The 22,494-nt window shown below is 42.3% G+C and overlaps 1 protein-coding gene across 17 annotated transcripts in view; it reads right to left on the bottom strand.

Moving 5' to 3' along the window:
* Positions 1–22,494, bottom strand: part of abi1a (abl-interactor 1a) — a 71,772-nt gene that overhangs the window by 17,766 nt on the left and 31,512 nt on the right. For 7 of the 17 annotated variants that reach the window (XM_029661215.2, XM_029661221.2, XM_029661229.2 and 4 more), the window contains exons 3-6: positions 17,150–17,326; positions 4,272–4,286; positions 1,120–1,244; positions 2–142 (exon numbers count right to left, since the gene is read on the bottom strand). In XM_029661215.2, coding sequence (XP_029517075.1) covers positions 2–142; positions 1,120–1,244; positions 4,272–4,286; positions 17,150–17,326 — 458 coding nt within the window. The remainder of the gene's footprint in view (position 1; positions 143–1,119; positions 1,245–4,271; positions 4,287–17,149; positions 17,327–22,494) is intronic. The other 10 variants (XM_029661218.2, XM_029661223.2, XM_029661232.2 and 7 more) reach the window with 3 other exon arrangements.

Below are 22,494 nucleotides of genomic sequence, written 5' to 3'. Positions count from 1 at the left end.
CCTGTGGGTTCTTTGTCTCTGGTTGAGAGATGCAGTGCGCCCAGGGCTGTGCTGGCTGCCTAGACGAGCAGGGCTGGTCATGTAGTCGTTGGGCACTGTGGGCGGTTTCACCGGCTCTAGAGTTTTATAGGGCGTGTTGCGTCTGTCAAAGTCAACCAAAGATAGAAAGGGGGAGATAAACAGAGAATAAGAACAGAATGAATCCTAATGCATGAGAATCAGGGGTCCGTTCAACTTAGATTTAGTCTGCTTTTTCTTTTTTCATAAATGGTTTTAAAAACGACCAATAGGTGCCCTTTGCAAGGCATTGGAAAACCTCCCTGGTCTTTGTGGTTGAAATTCACTGCTTGACTGAGGGATCTTACAGATAATTGTATGGTTGGTGTACAGAGATGAGTTAGTCATTCACAAATAATGTGAAACACTATTATTGCACACAAAGTGAGTCTATTTAACTTATTATGTGACTTGTTAAGCACATTTTTACTCCTGAACTTATTTAAGCTTGCTATAACAAATGGGTTGAATACTTATACTTATTGACTTCAGCTTTTCATTTTTAATATAAAAAAACAAAACAAAAAATTAATAAAAACAATTCTACTTTGACATTATTGTGTCTAGGCCAGTGACACAAACACTCAATTTAATCCATTTTAAATGCAACAACATTTACAAAAAGTCAAGGGGTGTGAATACTTTTTGAAGGCACTGTAGATCAATGAATACAAAAATTCCTCATTGAAAATAATGGAGAAAATGTCCATATTCACAAGTGGAAGTTACCTCTTAAAATGTGAAGGTTAAGTTGGAATGCAATAGAATGCAACACCACGATCAGTGACAGACTGGACATCTGGCATTCCAGGCAAATGCCAGACGGGCTGGTCTATTTCTAGCCCCAACATTCAGCTGTATGTTCCCCAGCAGTCACTAAAGCCCAGAATTAGTGCCCACTTAGTGTTACACTGCTATTTTATATAAAAGATCAGGACGTGACTAACTTTGTTCTCCGGCTGGGATACCAAACGCCCTGCCTTTAACATGTTGGCTCAGTTAATAGTTGAGATAAAAAGTGATTCATTCATTAAAAAAAATATATATAAAAAGACCACTTACCCTAGAGTGCCACGCCCTGACATCGGCCCAGTCACGGGCGGAGGGCTAGGCGGCTTCTGTGTCGGCGGATTGGTCCTCGATAGTGTTCCTCCTCCTCCTCTGATTGGCTGATTATTTCCATGCTGCTGTTGAAAGAGAATAAATCAAGAAAGTTTAAGGCATTTAACATAGTGGTAGCATAAAAGACTAACTAGTATGACAACAGAAAAGTACTAAAGCTGATAGGCTTCCCAGATTCAGTATGCTACATCATTACTGAGACATTCTAGCAAATTAGCAGACAGGTCTTTGACTAAGTCACAGGGCGGTTGGCCAGGTAAAACCCACAGGGGCTTCCTGCTAAACATTGTGACATGTTTGTTTAGGACATGGTGTTCTATCAAGCACATAAAAACAAACATATAATCAAAGCCAATAACTAAGGCCACGCCACAGCTAACATCTGAGTTTTTCATGACTCCTGGGGTTATTGTTTTAATAAGAGTTATAAATATTCAAAAAAGGTGCATACTCATTTTATCTGGAAAACCCATACAGCGGATAAGATCGTCATACACAGCTACACATATGAACAGCGATTCAACACATTCATGTCAACATACCTATCATGATACAGTGCCTTCGGAAAGTATTCATACCCCTTGACTTATTCTACATTTTGTTGTGTTACAGCCTGAACTCAAAATGTATTAAATATATATATTTTTTTAATCCATCTACACCTACACACACAGACAATACCCCGTAATGACAATGTGATTTTTAAATATTTTTTATTATTATTTCAAATGAAACACAGAAATCAAATTTACGTAAGTATTTCACACCCCTGACATGTCAATACATGTCAATACACCTTTGGCAGCGATTATAGCTGTGAGTCTTTCTGGGTAAGTCTCTAAGAGCTTTGCACAACTGGATTGTACAATATTTGCACATTATTCTTTTTTTTAAATTCTTCAAGCTCTGTCAAATTGGTTGTTTGATCATGGCTAGACAACCATTTTCAAGTTTTGCCGTTGATTTTCAAGCCAATTTAAGTCAGCTGTAACTAGGTCACAAAGGAACGTCCAATGTCGTCTCGGTAAGCAACTCCAGTGTATATTTGGCCTTGTGTTTTAAGTTACTGTTCCTGCTGAAAATGTGAATTTGTCTCCCAGTGTCTGTTGAAAAGCAGACCGAACCAGGTTTTCCTCTAGGATTTTGCCTGGGCTTAGCTCTATTCTGTTTCTTGTTATTATCCTAGTCCTTGTCGATGACAATCATACCAGTGGAGGCTGGAATAGAATTATTGGAACAGAGTCACATGTGTGATTTCCATTCCAGCCATTATTTCCATTCCAGCCATCACAATGAGCCCGTCCTTCTATAGCACCTCCCACCAGCCTCCACTGAAGCATAACTATAACATTATGCAGCCACCACCACACTTGAAAATATGAAGAATGGCCCTCAGTGATGTGTTGGATATGCCCCAAACATAACACTTTGTATTTTAGACAATGTTCATTTCATTGACACATTTTTTGCAGTTTTATTTTGCAGTTTCATCCTTGTTGCACAGGATGCATGTTTTGAAATATCTTTATTCTGTACTGGCTTCCTTCTTTTCACTCTTGTCAATTAGGTTAGTGCTGTAGAGTAACTACAATGTTGTTGATCCATCCTCAGTTTTCTATCACAACCATTAAACTCTGTTTGAAAGTCACCATTGGCCTCATGGTGAAATCCCTGAGCGGTTTCCTTCCTCTCCGGCAACTGAGTTATGAAGGACGACTGTATAATTTTAGTGCCTGGGTGTATTGATACACCATCCAAAGTGTAATTATTAACATCACCATGCTTAAAGGGATATTCAAGGTCTACTTTTTTTTACCAATAGGTGCTCTTCTTTGCGAGGCATTGCAAAATCTCCCAGGTCTTCGTGGTTGAATGTGTGGTTGAAATTCTCTGCTCGACTGAGGAACCTCACAGTAAATGATATGATTGGGGAACAGAGATGAGGTAGTCATAAAAAAAGTATGTCCATGTGTAGCATGGTTCGTTCTGCGTTGTGTACTTTTAAATAGGACGCTGCCAGAACCGGAGGTCTGCTAGTTGAATTATTTTTTTATTTGCCCTGCACACGAAGAGGTAACACACATTATGTTAACCCTTGGCGCAGTCCTAGCTCTCAGGCACCTGCGCAAGCACATGGACACTCACTCAAACACTGTCCCAAGTACTCAAAAGTTACTATAGATAACAAGTTTCACAAAGCTCGCTAACTAGGGTAACATAAATCCTTATATTGTCCACATTGTAACAAACTTATGGTAGCATAACAGTACATTGTGTAACATTATGATGGTTTTATATTAAACAATTTCGGAGCCAAGGACAACATACCCCCGCTAGCTGAAGGTCAGGCAAAAGAGAACAATAAGGGGGTATGGAAATACAGATAACCCGCGATGGGCCAAACCAAAATATACAAAACTTTTACAATCACATTTATGTACAATATTGATATGAAAAAGTGTTTGTACACCAAATAAAAGCATTAGTTATGCAGCTGTAATTAAATAAAAAAACACACTGAATTATTATTATTATTATAAAATTATTAACATCCCCTCTTGACCTGGCCTATTTGAATTGGTCCTTGTGTGCAATTTGGTGCATAATCTAGGGGAACAACATCACACTGCTACACATGCAACGTATTGAGTCGTTAAGCACATTTTTACTCTTGAACTGATGTTAGCTTGCCAAAACAAAGAGGTTGAATACTTGACTCAAGACATGTCAGCTTTTAATTTAATTAATTTGTAAACATAATTTTTTTTTTTATAAAAAAAGCACGCTGACATTATGGGGTATTGTGTGTAGGCCAGTGACAAAACCTCAATTCAGGCTGTAACACAAGAAAATGTGAAAAAAGTCAAGGGGTGTGAATACTTTCTGAAGGCGCTGTACATTAACACGATAAGCTGTGCTACTAAGCCTCTAATAATGAAGGCTACAGCGGCAGCTGGACTAGGCCTACTTGTACTATGGATTGGTTTAGGGGGAAATAAGGAATCAAATACATGAATAAAGTAGTTTTTTTGAAGCAGCTATCAATAGCAGACTACTACAGCAAGATGGGTCATGTGACAAACAGGACTTACCTTGGCTTTGAGCCACTTAACGTAGGTGGAAGAAAGAGGGAAGGAGGGAGAGAGAGAAGGTATATGTCAAAATCGCCATGTCTGAACGGTAAAAGAACCCAAATTACAGGAGACTTTTCACCACATTATTTACACTGAGTAAACATTTCTCAAGACCTGGGCAACAGTTGTTTGATGTCATTGCACTGCACCATAACAGTGTGGGGTCCAATGGTTGTTTTTGTCCCCTGTGTTGATTCATATCTACCACACCTACAAGTAGGAACTCTCACAAATCCATTTGGATGTTGCCATTGCGCATTGAAATGGGTATTTCAACACCTCAATGCATCATACTACTGAATAATGTAAGGGAAAAAATGATTTATTTTTAATTTTTTAAAATATATATATATATACATATACACAAAAAGTCATTTTGTGTCTCCCCTTTGGAAACAATGTCAGTTCAGCGCATATGTACAAACTGACTGTCAAACTGTACTGCATCTTGGTGTAATTTTACAAATGATCATGAACGCTGAACCTATGCACTTATGCTCTAGGAAGAAAAGCAATTTCTCATAGACAGGTGCACTGTAATGTATGTTTGAGAGAGTCAAATAGAGAAACAGCTAGTGTTCACACCATGGGACTGCTCTGCACTACAGACAAGCACCAAGTCAAGTGGGTCATCAATTATGCAGGCTCCCTATTGGCCATTCCGAGCGCATCACAAGAAACAAGATAAAACAGGAGGTTCTTGGGAAGGCCAATGTTAGGTAGATTCATCAAATGGAGTATAATGAAGCTATGTATGGTATATTCAAATGAAGAAAGTGACACTGGAAAAGCTTTGTTGTTGTTGAAATCTGGCTTATTATTAGGCCACAGGCACCAGTTCTTTCAGACAGGACCATTCCGTGTTGACTGATGGAGGGTGTTGTTATCCCAGTCCAAAACCAATGGGATTAGCATATCAAACTGTAGCCCAATACCCCACCGTGCTGCGATCTATATTGTAGGGACTGAGCAATGGGCGAAGGCCAAGGCAGAGTGGGGTTGGGTCAATGTTCAGGCCTGAGTGAGTCTAAGCAGGATTTGCCAATGCTTATATGCAACAGAAGAGTTTCAAAAAGAGTAGATGCATCCTCCTGGATGACTGAACCAGACTGCTCATACAGTACCGGTCAAAAGTTTGGACACACCTACTCATTCAAGGGTTTCTCTTTATTTGTACTATTTTCTACATTGTAGAATAATAGTTTAGACATCAAAACGATTAAATAACATATGGAATCATGTAGTAACCAACAAAGTGTTAAACAAATCAAAACATATGTTATATTTGAGATTCTTCAAAGTAGCCACCCTTTGCCTTGACAGCTTTGCACACTCTTGGCATTCTCTCAACTAGCTTCATTAGGTATTCACCTGGAATGCATTTCAATTAATAGGTGTGCCTTGTTAAATGTTCATATGTGAGGCCTCCCGGGTGGCGCAGTGGTTTGCGAGACTCTGGGTTCGCGCCCAGGCTCTGTCGTAACCGGCCGCGACCGGGAGGTCCGTGGGGCGACACACAATTGGCCTAGTGTCGTCCAGGTTAGGGAGGGTTTGGCCGGTAGGGATATACTTGTCTCATCGCGCACTAGTGACTTCTGTTGCGGGCCGGGCGCAGTGCGCGCTAACCAAGGTTGTCAGGTGCACGGTGTTTCCTCCGACACATTGGTTACTACATGATTCCATTTGTTATTTAATCGTTTTAATGTCTAAACTATTATTCTACAATGTAGAAAATAGTCAAAATGGGGTTTTTGGCTCCGTTTCTGTAAAGCCCTGTGACAACTGCTGATGTCATAAAGGCTTCATAAAATACATGTGATTGATACATTTGATTGAGTGACAGATCCATATTCATAAATGCACTAACACAGTGCTAGACCTGGGCTATGACGTGAACGATGTGATTAAAGTGTAAAAGGGCAGGCTGTATGCCGATACTGCTTACACAGGGATGAGAAGAAGTGCTGAGCTAAGGGCCCTAGGAGGAAAAAGTCTGAGTCATCAGATAGCACTACGGATGTCACCTTCAAGACATGTTGATGACACTTACTATATTATAAACATGCCATCTTCAAGCACTCAAAATGCGTGCGTCCCCCAAAACAGTGTCTCAAAACGGTTTGGTAACGGTAGTAAACGTTTTTAGAAGTACACCATCACTGGCAGCCGAGTTAAGGAGGCTATATTTTGTTCCCCATGTATCTAATACGACTTACCAAGGACGAAAAAGAACACATTCGTTGAGGAAACGAAGTCTAAAGCAACATCTGACATCTCCCCTGCATTCCTGAATGCGCTGACTAGATTAAGTGGCAGCTGACTGGGAAAATCTCATCTTCTGCCATAGTGTTGTGAAAAAGACGACGGCGGCCATACGCTTTAGGAGAGAGCATGGTGATCCTCTGTATGGGTCAGCAGCTTAGATGGTCAATAGAATGTCATAGAGTTCAGTGAATACCATTAAGATATTTAACCTTCCATTCCTCCTCTCTTACTAGTCTCTTCTCTCCAAAAGGGATACTGCAACATACTGTACATGAATTTGGTACCAATCGTGTGTGTGGGGGGGGGGACAGTGGATTTGCACGGTTTCAGTCAAAACCGTGATTTTCGGTCTTTTATAGATATTTCCACAGTACGAGTTTGGAATAATACTGTGAAATTGTGAAAAATATGATTATGCCGTTTCAGTGTAAGAGCTGTTGGAAAAGACCACCTGAAATTTCTGCCTATTTGGTGGGAGGGAGTTTTGGCCTTCAATGGTGACATCACCATGCAGTAAATTACACTGAAAATATTTTTTTTAAACGCAACATGCAACAATTTCAAAGTTTTAACTGAGTTATAGTTCATATAAGGAAATGTGTCAATTGAAATGAATTCATTAGGCCCTAATCTATGGATTTCACATGACTGGGAATACAGATAAGCATCTGCTGGTCACAGATACCTTGCAAAAAATAAAAACATTCTTAAAGGTAGGGCCGTGGATCAGAAAACCAGTCAGTATCTGGTTTGACCACTATTTGCCTCATGCAGCGAGACACATCTCCTTCACATACTGTTGATCAGGCTGTTGAGCATGCTGTCATATACGTTGTTCCGGAACAATCTAAACAGGTTCAATGGGTGACATGTCTGGTGAGTAATGCAGGACATGGAGAAACTGGGACATTTTCAGCTTCCAGGAATTATGTACAGATCCTTGCGTCATGGGGCCGTGCATTATCATGCTGAAACATGAGGTGATGGTGGTTGATGAATGGCACGACAATGGGCCCCAGGATCTCGTCAATGTATCTCTGCGCATTCAAATTGTCATCGATAAAATGCAATTGTGTTCATTATTAGTAGTTTATGCCTGCACATACCATAACCCCACCGCCACCATGGGGCACTCTGCTTACAACATTGGCATCAACAAACTGCTCGCCCACACAATGTCATACACACTGTCTGCCATCTGCCCGGTACAGTTGAAACCGCGATTCATCCATGAAGAGCACACTTCTCCAGCGTACCAGTGGCCATCAAAGGTGAGCATTTGCCCACTGAAGTGGTAAAGAAAACATTCAATACTCTGGAAACAGCTCTGGTGGACATTCCTGCAGTCAGCATGCCAATTGTATGCTCCCTAAAAATGTGAGACATCTGTGGAATTGTGTTGTGTGACAAAACTGCACATTTTAGTGTGGCACAAGGTGTACCTGTGTAATGATCATGCTGTTAAATCTGCTTCTTGATATGACACACCTGTCAGGTTAATGGATTATCTTGGCAAAGGGAAAATGTTCACCACCAAGATTGTAAACCAATTTGCGCACAATATTTTAGAGCTATAAGCTTTTTGTTCGTAAGGAAAATGTTGGGGATCTTTCATTTCTGCTCATGAAACATGGGACCAACACTATACATGTCGCGTTTATTTTTGTTCAGCGTAGTTAATAGACCAATAAGATTTTTTTTTCAAAGTTTAAAAATATTTGTACTACTTTCTACATTGTAGAACAATAGTGACGACATCCAAACTATGAAATAACACGTATGGAATCATGTAGTAACCAAAAAATATATATAAAAAAAATAGAGTTAAACAAATCCAAATATATTTTACATTTGAGATTCTTCAAAGTAGCCACCCTTTGCCTTGAAGACAGCTTTGCACACTCTTGGCATTCTCTCAACCAGCTTCATGAAGAATGCTTTTCCAACAGTCTTGAAGGAGTTCCCACATATGCTGAGCACTTGTTGGCTGCTTTTCCTTTACTCTGCAGTCCAACTCAGTCACCTGAATTGCATTTCAATTAACAGGTGGGCCTTGTTAAAAGTTCATTTGTGGATTTTCATCCGTTGTTAATGTGATTAAGCCAATCAGTTGTGTTGTGACAAGGTAGGGGTGGTATAGAGAAGACGGTCTTTTACCAAATAGGGCTGAGTCCATATTATGGCAAGAACAGCTCAAATAAGCAAAGACAAGAACTTCTAAAGTTTCTTTAAGTGCAGTCACAAAAAACACCAATAAAATTGGCTCTAATGAGGACCCCCACAGGAAAGGAAGACCCAGCGTTACCTCTGCTTCACAGAGTTCAACTAACAGACACATCTCAACATCAACTTCTTGAAATGTTTTTTTTTCTTCCACCTTTATTTAAGCAGGTAGGCCAGTTGAGAACAAGTTCTCATTTAAAACTGCGACCTGGCTAAGATTTTAAAAAGCAGTGCGACAAAAACAACAACACAGAATTACACATGGGATAAGCAAACATAGTCAATAACACAATAGAAATCTGTATACAGTGTGTGCAAATTGAGGAAGGAGGTAAGGCAATAAATAGGCCATAGTAGCGAAGTAATTACAATTCAGCAATTGACACTGGAGTGATAGATGTGCAGATGAGGATGTGCAAGTAGAAATACTGGTGTGCAAAAGAGCAGAATTTTTTTAAATATGGGGATAAGGTAGGTAGTTGGTTGGATGGGTTATTTACAGCTGGGCTATGTACAGCTGCAGCGATCGGTAAGATGCTCTGACAGCCAATGCTTGAAGTTAGTGAGGGATAGATAAGTCTCCAACTTCAGTGATTTTTGCAATTCGTTCCAGTCATTGGGAGCAGAGAACTGGAACGAAAGGCGGCCAAAGGAAGTGTTGGCTTTGGGGGATGACCGGTGAAATATTGCTGCTGGAGCGCGTGCTACGTGTGGGTGTTGCTATGGTGACCAGTGAGCTGAGATAAGGCGGAGCTTTACCTAGCAAAGACTTATAGATGACCTGGAGCCAGTGGGTTTGGCGATGAATATGTAGCGAGGACCAACCAACGAGAGCATACAGGTCGCAATGGTGGGTAGTATATGAGGCTTTGGTGACAAAACGGATGGCACTGTGAAAGACTGCATCCAATTTCCTGAGTAGAGTTGGAGGCTATTTTGTAAATGACATCGCCGAAGTCAAAGATCGGTAGGATAGTCAGTTTTACGGGGGTATGTTTGGCAGCATGAGTGAAGGAGGCTTTGTTGCGAAATAGGAAGCCGATAGATTTCAAGACTAGTCATTCAACTGAGACTGCTCTTCTCTGTATCACGGAGGCCCTCCGCACTGCTAAAGCTAACTCTCTCTCCTCTGCTCTCATCCTTCTAGACCTATCGGCTGCCTTCGATACTGTGAACCATCAGATCCTCCTCTCCACCCTCTCCGAGTTGGGCATCTCCGGCGCGGCCCACGCTTGGATTGCGTCCTACCTGACAGGTCGCTCCTACCAGGTGGCGTGGCGAGAATCTGTCTCCTCACCACGTGCTCTCACCACTGGTGTCCCCCAGGGCTCTGTTCTAGGCCCTCTCCTATTCTCGCTATACACCAAGTCACTTGGCTCTGTCATAACCTCACATGGTCTCTCCTATCATTGCTATGCAGACGACACACAATTAATCTTCTCCTTTCCCCCTTCTGATGACCAGGTGGCGAATCGCATCTCTGCATGTCTGGCAGACATATCAGTGTGGATGACGGATCACCACCTCAAGCTGAACCTCGGCAAGACGGAGCTGCTCTTCCTCCCGGGGAAGGACTGCCCATTCCATGATCTCGCCATCACGGTTGACAACTCCATTGTGTCCTCCTCCCAGAGCGCTAAGAACCTTGGCGTGATCCTGGACAACACCCTGTCGTTCTCAACTAACATCAAGGCGGTGGCCCGTTTTTGTAGGTTCATGCTCTACAACATCCGCAGAGTACGACCCTGCCTCACACAGGAAGCAGCGCAGGTCCTAATCCAGGCACTTGTCATCTCCCGTCTGGATTACTGCAACTCGCTGTTGGCTGGGCTCCCTGCCTGTGCCATTAAACCCTACAACTCATCCAGAACGCCGCAGCCCGTCTGGTGTTCAACCTTCCCAAGTTCTCTCACGTCACCCCGCTCCTCCGCTCTCTCCACTGGCTTCCAGTTGAAGCTCGCATCCGCTACAAGACCATGGTGCTTGCCTACGGAGCTGTGAGGGGAACGGCACCTCAGTACCTCCAGGCTCTGATCAGGCCCTACACCCAAACAAGGGCACTGCGTTCATCCACCTCTGGCCTGCTCGCCTCCCTACCACTGAGGAAGTACAGTTCCCGCGCAGCCCAGTCAAAACTGTTCGCTGCTCTGGCCCCCCAATGGTGGAACAAACTCCCTCACGACGCCAGGACAGCGGAGTCAATCACCACCTTCCGGAGACACCTGAAACCCCACCTCTTTCAGGAATACCTAGGATAGGATAAAGTAATCCTTCTCACCCCCCTTAAAATATTTAGATGCACTATTGTAAAGTGGCTGTTCCACTGGATGTCTTAAGGTGAACGCACCAATTTGTAAGTCGCTCTGGATAAGAGCGTCTGCTAAATGACTTAAATGTAAATGTAAATGTAGATTTAATTTTGGATTGGAGATACTTAATATGAGTCTGGAAGGAGAGTTTACAGTCTAGACAGAAACCTAGGTATTTATAGTTGTCCACATATTCTAAGTCAGAACCTTCATGGTCAAATTGCTGCAAAGAAACCACCAATAAGAAGACTTGCTTGGGCCACGAGCAAGAAACACGAGCAATGGACATTAGACCGGTGTAAATCTGTCCTTTGGTCTGATGAGTCCAAATGTGAGATTTTTGGTTCCAAACGCTGTGTCTTTATGAGACGCAGGGTAGGTGAACGGATGATCTCCATGTGTGGTTCCCACTTTGGAGCATGGAGGTGTGATGGTGCTTTGCTGGTGACACCGTTTGTGATATATTTAGAAGTCAAGTCACACTTAACCAGCATGGCTACTACAGCATTCTGCAGCGATACGCCACCCCATCTGGTTTGCGCTTAGTGGGGCTATCATTTGCTTTTCAACAGGACAATGACCCAAAACACACCTCCAGGCTGTGTATGGGCTATTTGACCAAGGAGAATGATGCAGTGCTGCATCAGAGGACATGGCCTCAATGACAATCACCCAACCTCAACCCAACTAAGATGGTTTGGGAGGAGTTGGTCCGCAGAGTGATGGAAAAGCAGCCAACAAGTGCTCAGCATATGTGGGAACTCCTTCAAGACTATTGGCAAAGCATTCCTCATGAAGCTGGTTGAGAGAATGTCAAGAGTGTGCAAAGGTGTCAAGGCAAAAGGGTGGCTACTTTGAAGAATCTCAAATAGAAAATATATTTTGATTTGTTTAACACTTTTGGTTACTACATGATTCCATATGTGTTATTTCATAGTTTTGATGTCTTTACTATTATTCTACAATGTAGAAAATAAAGAAAAACCCATGTATGAGTAAGTGTGTACAAACTTTTGACCGGTACTGTATATACATTACATATTGTCACATATACTAAGTACACAAAACATTAAAAACACCTGCTCGTTCCATGGCATAGACTGACAAGGTGAATCCAGGTGAAAGCTATGATCCCTTATTGATGTCACTTGTTAATACCACTTCAAAATCAGTGTAGAAGAAGGAGAGGAGACAGGTTAAAGAAGGATTTTTAAGCCGAGACAATTGCGACATGGATTGTGTATACAGTGCATTCGGAAATTTTTCAGACCTCGACCTTTTCCACATTTTGTTACAGCCTTATTCTAAAATGGATTGTTTTTTCCCCTCAATCTACAAACAATATCCCATAATGACAAAGCAAAAACTGTTTTTTGAAATTGTAGCATATATAATTGGGTATATAATTGGGTATATATATATATATATATATATGACATTTACATAAGTATTCAGACTCTTTACTCATTACTTTGTTGAAGAACCTTTAGTAGCAATTACCGCCTCAAATCTTCTTGGGTATGACATTCTCAAGCTCTGTCAGGTTGGATGGGGAGACTCGCTGCACAGCTATTTTCAGGTCTCTCCAGAGATGTTAGATCGTGTTCACGTCTGGGCTCTGGCTGGGCCACTCAACGACATTGAGACTTGTCCCGAAGCCACTCCTGCGTTGTCTTGGCTGTGTGCTTAGGGTCATTGTCCTGTTGGAAGGTGAACCTTTGCCCCAGTCTGAGGTCCTGAGCGCTCTTGAGTAGGTTTTCATGGATCTCTGTACTTTGCTCTGTTAATCTTTCCCTTGATCCCGACTAGTCTCCCAGTCTCTGCCTCTGAAAAACATCCTCACAGCATGATGCTGCCACCACCATGCTTCACTGTAGTGATGGTGCAAGGTTTTCTCCAAACATGACACTTGGCATTCAGGTCAAATAGTTAAATCTTGGTTTCATACGACCAGAGAACCTGGTTTCTCATGGTCTGAGACTTTAGGTGCCTTTTGGCAAACTCCAAGCGGGCTGTCATGTGCCTTTAACTGAGTGGCTTCCATCTGGCCACACTACCATGAAGGCCTGATTGATGGAGTGCTGCAGAGATGGTTGTCCTTCTAGGTTCTCCCATCTCCACAGATTAACTCTGGAGCTCTGTCAGAGTGACCATCGGGTTCTTGGTCACCTCTCTCTGTTTGTTTTTAATAAAAATGTATGAAAACCTGTTTTCACTTTGTCATTATGGGGTATGGTGTGCAGATTGACAGGGCCAATGTTTTATTCAATCCATTTTAGAATAAGGCTGTAACGTAATAAAATGTGAAAAAAGTCAGGGGGTCTGAATACTTCCCAAATGCACTGTGTCATTCAGAGGGTGAATGGGCAAGACAAAAAATGTAAGTGCCTTTGAACAGGGTATGGTAGTAGGTGCCAGGGGCAATGGTTTGTGTCAAGAACTGCAACACTGCTGGGGTTTTCACGCTCAACAGTTTCTCGTGTGTATCAAGAATTGTCCACCACCCAAAGGACATCCAGCCAACTTGACAACTGTGGGAAAAATGTGTTGTTTGAAAATATAGTTCCTAACCGCTCTGCCAATAACAGGTCATTTTCAAAACTAATCCTAGCAAAATTATTTATTGAGAAACTTGCTAAGAAGCTACTTTAGTTTCTCTTTGGCCATTGTAATGTAAAACAATAACCGTAAGGTATTTCATTCTTGCCCAGAAATGATTTGATTTTGAGATAAAAACAGCTGCATTGGACCTTTAATAATACAAGATTATGCCTTTTGTTAATGTTTACTTACTAAAAGCTTTTATTAACACATTTAGTCATACAAATACACATGATTTAAATGAATGTGTGGTATCTAAACACAGACTCATGTGGCCAGTTTTACAGTTGGCTGGAGATGAGACATGATTCAAACTGCCATCTTGGCAGCATTGATTATGGTCAGTAAGTAAAGCATGGCATAGTGATTCTATAGGGCCCTAACAGCTTTCTGCTACCCCCCCCTTCTGTTATTGTAGGCAGAATATCAATTAATGCAGAGTATTGATGTTAAATATTGACTTCCTCTCTGGGCTGTGAGAGGAGAGGGGTAATAAATGCCTTCCCAGGCCTTATGTAGTGAGTGAGTGAGTGAGTGAGTGAGTGAGTGAGTGAGTGAGTGAGTTTCTGTGTGCCTGTAGTCCCTCCCACTCTTAACAGCCTCTAGCCTAATCCCCCATTCACAACCACCAGACGTGTACTGCACAATGAATCAGTGTGGATTACACCCAGTGGGACAAGTGGGTGTTAGGTCCTCCAAATGGAAACATCAAATGATTCTTGGAAGGATGCATATAATGGTAATGGGCTCCATAATGTGAAAGAGAGGGAGTGAGAACCTTTAAATGGTGGAATAAACCTACAGTAGATCATTCTAAGGCCCCATAAACCTTCACTCTGCACTTATGAACGAAGGGGCATTTGAAATATCAGCAGACTTCAAACGGGTGGACTAAAGTCGAAACATGATGTTCCATCGTTAAATCAAAGCTTACGGTACATGTACATTACTCTTTATTCAGTTTTCAATCATCTTTCTGTTGTCACAATGTAATATGACAGGTATCTTGATAGTGTTATAACAGCTTACAGTCATTTAGACCAACCATGATTTGTCACCTATGTGTGGACATTATGACATGACAGAGCGCCATGGTGGTTAACATGGTTATTTGAAGCCTTTTCAGTTTACATCAGCCCCCACACACACACACACACACCACTCTGTTGTGACATACAAATCCTATGTGATTTGTGGGCTTGTAAATTGAGAGTGACATGATGGCTTTTATCCTGCCTTATCATTGACCATCCCTTCTACTGGTCGACAATGGTGGCCACTTAATCCAATCTGCCCGACAGCAGCGATTGATTGATTTATGGGGGGGTTACAATCGGAGAGGAGATTGAGGTCACAAAATGGCCCCGGTCATCGGGGCTCTGAAGCCGCTGTCATAACGGCCTATATGACCTTTAACATTAACCCTAGGGCCTCTACTACTCGATCATTTGTTTACCAGCAACAAAGTATGGGCTGCATTTAAAGAACGCAAGTCTTGAGAGAATGCTTTGAAAGAAACTTGAAAAGAAAACAATATTTTAGTGTTACCATGGCTTCATTAAATTGTTACTCTCTATTTCTGAGAGCCCAGCTCAATATCAGAGAGAAATAGGAGAAACTGATCACGAGGGCGGTTCAGAAGTAAGTGCTTTTAAAAAGTCTCAAATTAATCTCTGGGTTGTTCCATGAAATGGGTGCCTTTTGCGAACTAGAAATTGTGCACAAATATTGAATTTTAAAAGCCTGGTAAATTAAATGTAGTGCCTTTAATATAGACGACATGGAAAATTCAATAAATCAGATGTTTTATATCTAACAAACAACAAATTGTTAGATTACTTGTTAGATATTACTGCATGGTCGGAACTAGAAGCGCAAGCATTTCGCTACACTCACATTAGCATCTGCTAACCATGTGTATGTGACAAATAAAATTTGATTTGACATGAATAAAGACTTGACAAAATTCTACATTTTGACATGTCCTTCTGTGCATCCTCTGTGACTTCTAGGAAGATTTTAACCCACTTCATTTCTGACCACAACCACAAGTTTTCACCATCATTGTAAAACACTAGTTATTTTGTTGCTTTGACAAAGTAATTTCCGAAGATTACAGTATATATATATATATATATTTTTTTTATTATTTTTTTTTACATATACCCTTTGACAGAATGTTAAAATGAGGTGAAATAAAGTAGTATCTCCAATCAAAAATGCATATTTTGATAGGTAAAATAAAATGTTAATTGTGTAGATAATCCTATTAGAAAATTAAACGTCTCAATCATAATCTGTTCAAAAGTTATTGGAGTTTTTAGCCTTGTATGATGGCCAGAGTTAGGGTGACTAAATCAATGGAGGCCAGATAATTGTTTTTTTCAGCTAGGCAGGTTTCTGTGCAAGAATAAAGTCTACTGGCTACCTGACAGGCTCACTTTCTGTTGAACTCATCATATTTCTCCTCGAATCTGCAGAAGATAACACAATAGAGGTAAAATGGATATTGATTGAGACATGACGTAGTATTTTCATATTTTAGAACATATTAATTCGAAATTCCTTTTCTTTTTCGAAGACTTCTAACAAAAACAAGCGTCTCAACAGAGCACTGAGCGTATACTGCATAATCTTTTTATTTTCAAATCCTTTTACATTTAATTCAGCTCGTGAACGACCACAAAATTTAAAATCCTCATAAGCGGTTGCGAGGAACCTGCACAGCTCAGTCAGCAGTGCTCAGTGCTAATTATCGGATGTATTAGGTTACGAAGTCCGACTTTTCAGATATCATGTTAATGATATGCTAGAGAAAGAACCTACCAAATGACTCGGAACATGAAGAAGCATATTTTGTCTTGGTAAAATGTATTTTATAACAAAAAAGAAGTACCAATTTCATCATCAAAGTGTACTCTGGCCAGAGTGGGTGGACACCCTACACCAAGTTACCCTACTCAAAAAGGCACCTAAATGGTGGAACGACCCCTTTACTCACCCTTTTCACAGAGCTCTCTAAGAGTAGCTCAGTTTTTTTTTTTTAAAGCTATCAATTCTATCAATCCTTAGTTGATTCCAACCCCCCGCCCTGGGTCCAACAGAGAATATTCCTGCATGGTCAGCTATGTGTATTCTATGGATGAAAATGAGACGGTGAGAAAGACAAAAGAGAGCGAGAAGGAGGAAGAGGGAGAAAGACAAGGATATGGAGTAAAGGGGAGGGGATAAAAGGGAACTAAACAAACAGAGAGAGAGAAAGTGGAGAGAAGAAAATAAAACACACACGTAGGGAGAGTGACAGAAGAATGTAAAAGAGTTGTATAGAAATAATGGATGGAGAACCATTGGAATACTTGACACAAATAAGAAATGAGGAAAGGACCCCAAAATGTAGACGAGGGATAAAGAGAGAACGACAGGAGACACGAAGCTCACCTTGACCCCGTGGCCCACATCGTCCAGCACGTTGTAGTCGATGGGCTTCCTGATGTATCGGACCGGACGCTCCATGTTGGCAGGGGCGATGATCTTGTGGGTCCTCGACGTGTTCTTGTTGGTGGTGAGGATCCCGATCTCTCGCCTGGCCACCTTCTCCTTGTGGATGTCCACCGTCTAGAGACACGGGAGGGGGTGGGGAGGGGGGTGGGAAGATATGATAAGTGCCTTATACAAGTGCTGTGGGACATAGAGCAGGGACCTTTGATTGAATTACAACCTTGTCATATAGTAACTAAAGCAGGTTTAATTGAATCATGTCGTGGCGGTTTTCATCACCAAGCTCGCAATCCCTTTACGTAGCTGGTACACACCAGCAAAATCAATTACAGTGCATAATGGAAGCCGAACGGAAGCCGTAATGACCCGCTATGTACAGACCATGATGCCTTTGGCTTCCCTCCAAAACCATTAGTGACATGTTGTTCAAGGCCGTCATAAATGAACAAAGTCTACGGTGAAGACAAATCACTTCTACCACCAATAACTCATTCTTGAGTTATGGTGATTCCCGGATATTATCATTTAGGAAGGTAGGTAGCGTATGTGCCCTCTTGAAACAGTAAGCCTCCGGCTATTTCAAATGGATGACTTGTGCCATCTAAACTCAGCAAAGCACCAGGAATAAGGTCTACTAGCAATGCAATCATTTGAGAATCCAATATTATTATTATTTTTAAACTACAGGCATAAAGCATGTGCATTCATTAAAGACACAGAAACCTATACTTGATTCATAGGTCAGTATAATCAAATGTAAATACACAGGGTCCTACAATGCATATTTCGATCCATTATAACTAAATCTTCAATGTTAGAAGGCTGATAAAACAATGAAGCCCAAGGCCAAAATGAGATACATTATTGAAGTTTCATGAAGAGAAAGGAGTGTTTTGCTTCTGTAAATGATGGCTGTTTGATAAATCGCCTACTGCTCTTTAAAACGGACTAATTGTCTCATCATTTTATTTATAGGCTCCAGTCCACCACTTCTGTTAAGACCCATTGGCATTTGCACACACATAGTGTGTGTGCTTGAGAGAGAGTGAAAGAGTGGGAGAAAGTTTGTTGTGAGTGAGAGTGAATGTGTTGGTGTGTGTGTGTGTGTGTGTGTGTGTGAATAGTTTGGAGGTATGCATGTGCACACACTGCGGTATGAACCAGGTCTAACCAAGGCCCACACACACACAGAGGATCTCTAAAGTTGACCCTTCCCAGAGGACCACGCCACACAGTATGCACCGTTGAATTTCAGGGCGACACTCAAACTCTCTGCCAACTACACTTACATTACGAGTCAGGGAAGCACTGGGCCTTCCTCAGCCGTAAGAACCCGGGGTGTGACGGTTCTTTGAGATTTGTCTTGAGGTTGTTTGTCATCACTGTACTGTGTCGAGACTGTTTCCTGAAGTATGCTGCTTCCAAAGACGGAGAAAGACGCTGGAGATATCAAAGATCCCACGCAGACTGACAGTAATGAGAGCAGAGTATTGTGACGGGGTGCAGAAGAGCTATGAAAGGCTCCGGTCTTATCAGCTGGAGAGGAACAGTCATTCTTTTCAAGATTCCCTTTTTGATTGGATTGTTTTCATGTTCAAGCAACAGGGATTTTCTCACAGCGTCTAAGGAGAAGAGAGAACTGTTCAGTTCGGAAAGTGATGGTGATCAGTCACAGTTCTACCCATCACAACAAGTACAACCATCACAACCACCATGAAGTCTATCAAAAAATGATCACCGTCAAATGTCAACGTTTTCCCATTCTCTCCTTTCCCGGGCTCCAATCGGGTATAGAAGAGCCATAGAGGAAATGATCTTCCTCCGAGGAGATGAAAGGGGACCAATGTCAGCCGAGGGCCGGCCGGGTAGTCAAACCAACGGTTTTCTCAGGGGAGGGAATGCTGGCCGGAGCCAACAGACAGAGGATTCCATTCATGCCACAGACAGACAGGACTCTGGACTTTGAGTCTCCCTTATCTCGGAGAAGAGAGAATTAACTAGAGTTTGTTAGGTAGCGTTTGCACTGTTAGCGTCGTAACAATAAGTTGGCGTCATGTACTTCTGTATACCGGTAGTTACTTCATTACCAGCGCATGCGTAATATTTGCTCCCATACAAATCCTCCCCATGATCCATAAAGAAACAATATTCTCTTCAAAATGCCTCGTGTATTTGTATGAGTTAAAAGGAGAAAGGGGGTGAGGTCGAGTACAGTAGTCCATTATGACTTGTGATTGGACGGCAGGACATAAGTGCACTTTATTCAAGAGGTCTAGTCCAACAAACCCTTCAATGTGCATGGCACTGAGCCGTGGACCAAACGTCCTCCAAAACATGCTGGTCTACCATTAGAGTGATAAGGCTGTTTTCAAACTCAACATCCAATAACTGAGCAAAGAGACAGGGAAGGTTTACAGCAGGCTTTCGCCAACACTGAATTATGAACGACGGGGTACTGGGAAAATAAAATAACCCCAACACTGGTCCCAGGAAATCAATTCTCAGTTAGATCAAGAGGTTCAGTGAGTGGTTTGCCGAGAGCAGTGAGGACTGATGGTCGGAGGAGTGGAGTTAAGTGTTCCTGGCCGTATTCCAACAGTCCAGTCTATGACCTTACCTCGCCCTATTCGGCACCCACAACAGAGCAACGTCGGGGGGGGGGATAAATGTCCGTTGGGTTAGATTCCATTGTAAAGAAACAGGCTTGGTGGTTTGAGAAATCACTGTTTTGTTAGTAGGATGACTCAACGGCAGTTGTCACTTGTCACCAAGTGGTAAGCTACTTGTGGATACGGTTACAGTAAGTTGTTCCCGCAATGATTATTAATTTAACAACCTCTTTAGAGGCTTCTGGAAAAGTTCAGCTGTAGGAAGTGAACGACGCGCAGAAGAAAAACTAGGACCATAGCAAAAGAACCTGTCAGGGATATACCGCAGCTAGACTTGGAAACTGACCCATATGATGTTAGAATGCACTAACGCTCCTTATCAGAGTACACAGAGTAGCACAAACAGCAGCGCAGCTGGCATCGGGAGGAAGTTCATACCCTTCCTGTGAGAGAAGAAAATAGCTTTGCTGAAGTACGGCTCACAAATGTTACACAAGTGTTAAGACTTTGAGAGACAAAGTATTAGGGATTTCTGAAAGAACAAAAAAAAAAAGGATTGCGACCGCAATTGATGTGTGCTCAATCAAAATGTCTGCCGATTGAGATGGGCTTTTCCCCGTTCAGTATCAAACTGGCTGCTCTGTCACACATCCACACCAAAAGTCCTTTCCTCGTGAACGTTAAACTAGTATTGTGGAAAGCTTAAATGGGAATGCATGGTGAATAGCTTTTCCCTTCCAGTCTCAAACTAGACAAAGAGTTCAATCAATGATGTTTTTCAGAATGACTTTTGCTGACCAGTGCTGAACTAGCTAAATAAAAAAAGAACCTTCTCAGGTCTACAGCTGAGCACAATACCAGCCAATTTGCGTTTGTACTTCAGGAGGCTGTCTGGAGTTCTGCTGAATAGACCTTGCCCAGCTGGAAGGACGATTCACATGTGTTCTCAATCATTGTCATCCACATGCCCCGAGTCAGCTCGCTTCTATCCCAGAACACACTGGGCAGCCTTGGTTTGGCCTTCTCTGTCAACAAGCCTTTAGGAATGTGTGAGTGCAAGTGTGTCTGTGTGGAAATGAAGGAGCTCCTCCCTTTTTCTCTACTCCTTATCTCTTGGACCTTTATTCTTCTCCCTTTCCTCCTCTTCGTCAACCTCTCCTCTCATCCTCTTTTCTTGCCTTCCTTTGCTTTTTGATTTCCATCATGCTCCATTTTCCCCCCACTCACCTCATCCCGCTCAGCCTTTTCCCTCTCCTTCTGCCCCTCCTCTCTTTCCACTCACCCACCTCACACCCAGTGAATAGTCACCCTCGTCCATGATTGGAGGACCTTGGTCACCATTCGTCTTGCTGCCAGTTCATTCCTTCCCCATCATACCTCTACCAGCTGGAGTCCATGGCTATTTCAGGACATTAAAGCAAATGTCATTTTTTGAAGATGAGGAAGTAATCCCTTCCATTTGGGCTGTGGGTGGCTGGTCAACCTTTTCGCTGTACACCAACACTGTGGTTGCTATGTGGGATTGTCATGTCCTTCGTAGCAGCAACAAGAAACTACTTCAGTGAAGAATTGTCAAGAGTACTTTCTCTCAATATTGTGAGAAACAAGCTCAGAACATGGTTCAAAATGTCTGCTGTAACTAGTTCCCCCAAGTGGTAAAGACTAGTATAAGTGGAATCCCATACACAGTGTGATGATGGATCCCGGCTGGAGGATGTCTCAGACTAATGGGGTTGGTGGGGTTGTTGACCCCGGTCTCCCTCCCTCTCTATATTGATTTACACCTCAACTGATTCCTCAGACAGTGGGGAGGGGGTGGAGTGGAGGAGCAGGGGAGAGAATTGACACATTTACACAAGGGCCCTCCACATCAGCAGGGGGATTATAAATCTCACACAGGCAGGGCAGAGAATCAAAGAACCGGGAATGGAATTTCAGAGCCTTTCGTAAACCTGGCTTGACATCTGTCTTCAGACATACCGTACACACACGCTGTTCTGTAGAAATCAGGGAGAGAGAGAGAGATAGAAAAATGAGAATCTCCATACTTTGATATGCTGCAGAGAGTTGGCTTCACTGCTGTAACTGACAGAAAGAAAAATGGCAGTTTCAGCGCTTTGGCAGCGTGGTCGGAGGATGATAGCCACAGCAAAAACGGCAGCTTTGCACAAATCCATGGACGGACAGAAATCCAACAGCTCTGTAGCCATACGGTTGGGCTGGGTGAACATTAACGGACAAATATGCCCTTCATGCCACTGTGTGTGTGTGTGTGTGTGTGTGTGTGTGTGTGTGGGGTTAGCTCAACTGGACAAATGTGCCAATGGTTAATAATAGAGTTTAACCATACATGATTATATTTGGACAGAAAGAGAGAAAACTGCAATGCCCAGATGTTTCAGCAAACTGGCAGAGTCAGCGGCTTCCTGGAGAGATACTTTTTTTGTTGGGTGGTATCTAAAACCCGAACCGTTTGAGCTACAAACTAATAAGTCATTACCATCGAAAGATGACCCTCACGAACAGGGCAGTGTCGGTTGTTTTACTCTTCGACATCCACAAGCTTTTCCGGCAGTCGTCTGAACTCTGACACCACTTCCGGCGCCGACTGAGATGGCCGCCTCGCTTCGCGTTCCTAGGAAACTATGCAGTTTTTTGTTTTTTTACGTGTTATTT

The sequence above is a fragment of the Oncorhynchus nerka genome, linkage group LG6 (assembly GCF_034236695.1).
Source record: "Oncorhynchus nerka isolate Pitt River linkage group LG6, Oner_Uvic_2.0, whole genome shotgun sequence".
Taxonomy (NCBI): Eukaryota; Metazoa; Chordata; class Actinopteri; order Salmoniformes; family Salmonidae; genus Oncorhynchus; species Oncorhynchus nerka.
The sequence above is the reverse complement of the archived record's forward strand: the minus strand, read 5'-3'. Positions and strand labels throughout refer to the sequence as shown.